Source organism: Mizuhopecten yessoensis, unplaced genomic scaffold, assembly GCF_002113885.1.
Source record: "Mizuhopecten yessoensis strain PY_sf001 unplaced genomic scaffold, ASM211388v2 scaffold7831, whole genome shotgun sequence".
In the NCBI taxonomy this organism is placed as follows: domain Eukaryota; kingdom Metazoa; phylum Mollusca; class Bivalvia; order Pectinida; family Pectinidae; genus Mizuhopecten; species Mizuhopecten yessoensis.
The window spans coordinates 93,741-100,936 of record NW_018407244.1 but is presented as its reverse complement, the minus strand read 5'-3'; the positions used below and the strand labels follow the sequence as shown (position 1 = coordinate 100,936).

At 35.2% G+C, this 7,196-nt stretch overlaps 1 protein-coding gene across 1 annotated transcript; it reads left to right on the top strand.

Moving 5' to 3' along the window:
- The first annotated feature begins 361 nt into the window (after nt 1–361).
- LOC110454397 (GTPase IMAP family member 7-like) lies at nt 362–5,206 on the top strand. The gene is made up of 3 exons (XM_021503875.1): nt 362–446; nt 2,393–2,426; nt 2,865–5,206. Exons 2-3 carry the CDS (start codon nt 2,414–2,416, stop codon nt 3,668–3,670), a joined length of 819 nt encoding a protein of 272 aa, XP_021359550.1. The 5' UTR covers nt 362–446; nt 2,393–2,413; the 3' UTR covers nt 3,671–5,206.
- Nucleotides 5,207–7,196: the final 1,990 nt, after the last annotated feature.

Genomic DNA, 7,196 nt, shown 5'->3' with positions numbered 1-7,196 from the left:
GTTTATAGGGTTTAAATATACCGCCTTCAGCACACATGCATACATATCATACACAACACACGTCCTTTAACGAGCTTAGCTGTTAATATGATGCATAAACCGACAAACAGAATCTTTTCATTTTATTAAATGATATAGCAAATATATAATAGAAGTTAAAGATCGATATTCCTCAATGCATGAAAAATACTGAGTTAGGTTGCCATATATTTTGAAAAGCGTTCGAGTGTTTACAAACAATAATGACAATCATCATGTAAGAAATTTCTCTGAAAGGAAATGTGAGAATACTGGGAAAACCCACTTGAACGCTGGTATGTCGTCTAAAAAAAGCGGACAATCTTAATACATTCGAGAGTGCATACAGACGACCCGGTGTGACGTTGACCTGCAGCTGGTTACTCGGAGATATCCCAGCAGTTACAGAAAAGCTTTGTGCTCCCTTGGTAAGTTCCATTTACTTGTGTAAATCAATTTGCTATATCCAAGTTACAAAAGTGTTCATGTCGATTTTGACAATGATATATATACAGTGTTAAAGTGTATAACAATAGTTTGTGACGAAATTTTTGTTCTTTCTGGACGTCTTCCTAGATTAGAGTTTTATTGATCGGCCATTTATATATATTAAGTATATGATAAATAGAGGTTACACAACGAGTGGTTATTGAATATGGTATTTATTTCACTCGAGTTAGTTAATTTTCAAAAGTTACAAAAGACACGAGCTTTAGCGAGTGTCTTTCTGTAACTTTTAAAAATTAACTGACGAGAGTGAAATAAAAACCATACTCAACAACCACGAGTCGTGTGATCTGTTTCTACCACAATCTCATGATTAGTCGGAAAAAAACATACACGCATGTGTTTGTTGACAAAGCTGGCGTAGTGACCCATATGTAAAAAGTCACTCATTACTATTCAAAAATGACTTTTTTTAAACAATGTAATAGTTGTCAAAATTAATGTTTCGGCAACAACTTCATGAAAAAATGAATAGTTGAACCACTTTAAATATTGAGAGTAGCAGTATTGCATTTATTTATATAAATTAACCACGGACTATATGTGCGTAAGCATATCGTACGAAGTCTGCCTCCTGCCAAGTAGTGAAGACGAACTTATCGCTGTCAATGTCCAAAACCATAGGCCTGGGACGCTTCTTCGTGACGGTTCTATGGTTGACGTTTATAGTGAAAGTTCAGCCATAGTCAGACCGTCCAAATAGCGATAACGGGACGTTGGGAGAACGAAATATTTTCCGACACTGTGACAGATCTAGTTTTGGTTTCAGGATACGCGATGATGGGACGTCGAATCGATATCGAGCGTCTGTAGTAATTTTTCCTGAAACTAGCGATCAAATCTTTAAGTATCATCTTCTTTTAATATTTCCTAAATAACACCCTTTTCTGCATAACCTCATAAAGTCACCAACATTATCGGATGTTGACAGCAGACGACGTAAACAAAACAGTAAGTGGCAGCAAAAAGCGCGTGGAAAAAGTCGTCCCGGTCAAAGTTCATCTTCTCGACTAATCAAAACTCGTGTAGGTCATAGGCCACGTGTGGTATATAACTCATATTTATCCAACATTTTGGGTGTTAATGCAATGATCTGAGAGTGGAATAACACAGCGTATTGTGGTAGAAATAACACTTAATTGAGCGCTACGTGATATATTTCAGATTGCTATAAATTACTGCTAAAATGTATATTTATTTTTTCTTTAAACATACAGAATAAAATGCAATGCTAAAATAGATTTGTCCTTCGCTTTTTAGTATGCTTGGCATGATAAGGTGTTGTTCAAATTTTTCCCATCACTTTTTTCCTTAACCTGAAATACCTGAGTTATTTCTCCATTTAAACATGCAGGGACATTTTCACATCTATCCTTGCCTTTAATGTTTAATTAAAACGAAAATCAACTCTTTTAATTAAGTTTAAAAAAAAATGGTATATAATTCAGCACTTGTTTTTATCTTTTTCCATGCCTTTTTAGCTATAGTGTCATATTATCTGATGTATAACAGTGCTTAAGATAAGTAATTAGGGAACATCAAATTGTTACAACTTAACAAAATTCAAACAATATTTCCCCCAATATTTCATAGGTTGTAAGTCTCTGCTAACTAAAATAGAAAATAAAGGAACATGTATGTTGTATATAAAATTAAAGCAGAAAATCACCGAGAGCTTTTTTTTATTTCAAGAATATAAATTAGTTGGTAGTCATACATTAATTGGATAGATAAATCTTTAACAGAGGTATAAAAATAAAAAATAATACTGATTCTGCAGACTTTACAACATGTGAATACTCGAAGTTATCTGTCTTTTTTAAATTACATACTTTAATAATATCTAATTATCTCCCTTTGTTTGTAGATAACAAAGCTCACGGAAAATATGGCTGTGAGTGGTATGTATTTTATTAAACAGGTTTACAGAGTTCGAATTGAGAGAGAGAGAGAGAGAGAGAGAGAGAGAGAGACACACACACACACACACACACACACACACACACACACACGTACACATGCACAGATACATGAAAAGAGAGACAGAGAGACACTCAGAGAGAAAAGGACAGGAAGAGAGAGAGGTCCTCAATGTTATAACTGATTATCTATATGGATAAAAGTCAAATCGAATTGTGATAAGACATAGTATTGTAATATTCCTTCATTGAAACTTCAATTACATTTTCTGATGCATTTACAATATTCTGTCGTTGTAATTTTAGTTGTCTCACAATCCAGGCAATAATACTTGGAGCTGATATAACTTTACAAGTTTAACCTATTTTTCACTGTTCCCACGTTCCACACACTTATGTTTGATGTATGTTTTGTTATAGATCGAAATACTTCATACGGAGTAGAACACGAGTACCGGATAGCTTTGATAGGACGAACAGGGTCTGGAAAATGTGCAACCGGAAACAACATTCTTGGTAAGAAAGCATTTACGACTAAACTGTCCGGGTCTTCAGAGACAAAGAGATGTGAATTCCATACAGCGGAGCGCTTTGGCAAGAAGTTGGTGGTAGTGGACACTCAGGGACTGTATGACACGACATTATCCAACGACGTTGTCAAGGAAAATATCAGTAAATGCATAGCAATTCTCACTCCCGGACCACACGCCTTTATTCTTGTACTTCAAGTAGGGCGTTTCACCCCTGAAGAGCAGGACACAATCACCCAATGCAGCCGAATCTTTGGTGAAGAATTCTTCAGTCACCTGATCGTACTATTTACACGAAGAGAAGATTTAGAAAACGACGGTGTGACTATTCAAGAGTATGTCAACGGGGTTCCAGAGGAACTGAAAAATATTCTACGGAGATGTGGTCACAAATATTTAGCGTTTGATAACTCTCCTAGAGGTATGAAAACTGACTTTGACGTACTCGAACTGATGAGGATGGTACAAACTATTATTGATGAGACAGGAAAATCTTACTTCTCGAATGATGCTTTCGAGACATCAGAAAAGGAATTTCAGCGAAGAGCAAATGAGATCCGACTTAAAGGAGAAGAGAAGATTGCGCTGACACAGAAAAAGATACAGGAAGAGATAGAAAACCTAAAGATAACACTTGAAGCACAGAAAAGGGAATATAGAACCCAAAAGACTGGAAATTCAAGCACAGGAACTTGAAAATCTAACGTGGATGGCTATTTTGAAGAATCAAACGAACATCATTCTCGTTACAGGATATTGTTGCTTTAGAGTACTAGCATTTTCAACATATGAAAAGGAAAGGTCAGGGAGAAAAAAAAGGAATTAGCGGCATGTTTATGTATGCAATGGCCAACCTAAACCCTGAACCATATTTACCTGCCTGAACTACTATACCAACATAACTAACTTTTACAATATATATATATATGCTTTTGTAAATGATAATATCCTTCATTATGCTATCGGACTGAATGTGATATTCTTTTGACATTTCCCTGATTTTACCTCATAGCCATATGCAGGGTGGGGATTGCTGATCCGGACCACGATTTCCAACATTTATTACGCTCATTTCTAATATATGAACACAGTTTGCAAATGACTGCTTCAGGCTTTTTCGCGATTCAAATGGGAAAATCATATATTTTACAAAACGGTGTTTTAGACGAAGCGGAGAGCACAGTGTTGTTTTCCAAAAAGTTCATCTACAACAGCGCTGTTTCGCTGACGTAAATGAGTGACAAATATGAAAGCGCAGAAAGTCATCAAAATTGCATTAAGTAACATAATTGCATACCTTCAACATCCAAACAAAATTTCGAGACGTGTGAAGTGGAATATGCCTTAGCTAAATGCAATAACTTCAAGACTAACAAACTAACAAAAAATTAGTTATCTGGACTACTGGTTATTTTTCGACAGTTTTTGATCGTTTGGAATATAATAGATGCAATATTATAAAACCGCTGAACTTCAAAGTACACTCATGATATACCAAGTAGGATAGGTATGTAGCTTAAGCTTACCGTTCGTGGAGCAGCACTATTAGTAGGATCACCATCTAGAACCTTTTCTCAAGCTTGTCTTCTTTGACAATGACGATTGTATTGCATATACGCTTTTTAAGACGCCATATATGAGTGTGCTTCATTTTTTTTTTTTTACTTTTCTTCTCAGAAGAAAAAGGATTTTGTGAGCGACATTCGAGACCATAGACTGAATGTTTGAACCTGTTCTCAATTCGGATACATTCTCATTTTTTTCTTTTTCAAAGTAATGTTTTTTGTACTAATTTCAAGTTTGCTGAAGTGCTTACCATGCTTCTTAAAACGGTTTGTATACAGTTTGATTTTCTTGTTGTCCCTTATTGAAACGCCAATTCAGTGGCAGATGCATTGAAAACATACCTGATAAAATCACTCAGGTGTGACAAAACGTTGATGCCTTTTCGTCATTCTTTGTTGTGACATCAGAGTGTGTCGTTAAAATTTAAAATAATCTATACTGAGCTTCTCGCTTAAGTACCATCTCTAGTCGAAAATATGCGCTCCTTAAAATCACCTTTTGGGTTTGTGATGCGACACCTGGCGGAGAGAGGAAAAAATACGGCAGGGAATTCACTCTAGTTTTTATTTTCATTGTGACGTCTTGTGGAAAGAAGACAAGAAACCAAACGTACCCGTATACCTCACTTTGTGTATCTATCGCATACAATTACGTTAAAAGGGGACACAAGTCAAATATGTCAAAACTGCTCAAATAACACTGAAGGCAAAACACTATTACATGCATTTCGTCTTTGTTATGTAGAAGAACATAATAAAAGATTTTAACACATTTGCCCTCTGTGACCACGAGAGTTATGTAAGGTCATTCATTTCAGCAAATGGTAGCCCTTTATCAAGGCGTGCTAATGGTCAAACTTCATATTTCTTGAAATTTAAAGGAACAATACATACTTTATTTGCTGACCAAAGACTCCATATCAGCTTAATGTTGGGTAAGACAAAAGATTAAACATATCAATATGACTATATCCCCTTTTATTCGTCAAAAATCTACAAGAAAACTAACGTGACTCTTGGCCTATTGGACCCTCAGGAGATATCGTTCAAAATGTTGATATATTTAACCCGTGTGACCCTAAAAGACAGCACAAGTCATTACTGGTTAAGAAATGTTACCGGGCCTTATCTAATACAGCTTTTTGCCTTATAACATGACTATAAGTTTTGCTTCATCAAGTAAAAAAAAAAATCATCCCTGTGACCTTGAAAAGAGATAAATGTCATTTTGTAATCCTAAACTTTGTCAGACGCCTTCCTGCGAAGCATCCAGCCTAATATCATGACCCTAGGCCGTGTTGTTCTTTAGATGAAGAAATTTAAAGTAACTCGAAGTCATTTTTGTAAGACATTTGTCGCACTACTACCTACGACGCTTCTTAGATTATCGGAAAGTTTGTCAGGCTCCATTGAATAGTCAAATACAGTGATAATAGTTTTTTTTTATTCTTCAGATGGAGTCGTTTTATTTTTTTGACATTTTCAATTCCTGTTAACTTCAGAGTAGGTGACGGTCATATTTACTCTAAAACAATGTCAGGCTTTTCCCCACGAAACTGCAACATTGTAAGTTAAATATCATGACACCATAACATTCATTTTTTTTTTCAAACTTTCAACATCTATCAGGAAAAATATAGGAAGATGATATTCCATAGTCTACATGAACTTTCTTCATAAACAAATGAACTAAATACGGTATCTTTGATTATTCTGCTTACAATCTGGAAGTATGTGACGTCATCCATATGATATTTGCTGACATCCAAAAAAGGTTGTATATCATGAATTAATTAATAAAAACATAACATTTATATAACATGCAATTATTCATTATATAGTTTCCACTGTTCAACGAGATGAAAGGTTTAAATTCAACACTCTGACAATGAGACATTTCTCAGCAGTATATTGAGACGGAACCACTGCAACACGTTTAAGTTCCTCAACCTTACTGTAAGACATTTGTTCAGCAGTATTATAAAGAGACTTCACAGAAAAACTCTCAATGTTCATGTTTCCAGTAAGACTTTAATAAGCATCGCTATAAGGCAACTCGCCATGAAAAGTTATATATCACTTTTACTCTGAAACATTATTTATCAACAGTTTTATGAGGAGTCTCCCAATAAGGTATATATTTCAAACTGTAAAATGATACTTTATTAAGAAACACTATGAAAACTCGATTTAAAGGTTTTGACTCCTCACTCTTACAATGAGACAATATTCTGCAGTGTTAAATGGGTCTCCCGATGAAGGTTTTGATTCCTCGCTCTTACAATGAGACATTATTCAGCAGTATAATAAGGAGGTTCCCCCAAGCGATTTACTACTCTTACAGGGGCATATAAGTATGAAGTATTATGAGAGACTTCCCAAAACGAAAAGTTTTGAATTCTCACTCTTACCGAAAGACAAGGTTCAGCAGTATTATGAGGAGAATACCCATTTACGGGTTTATATTCCTCACTTTAACAGTGAAAAACCCGTTGCAAGTAAAAAGTCATATCCAATTAAAAAGGTGTGGTGAATATGTAATAAAAGTATACTGTTTTGTTTTATTATTGGCCGTTGTCCTGGGATCAAAATTAACAGTTCTGTGGCCATGCAGCACTATCAAAAAGTATGAACAATAAAGGATGTCCCAGAGTGTT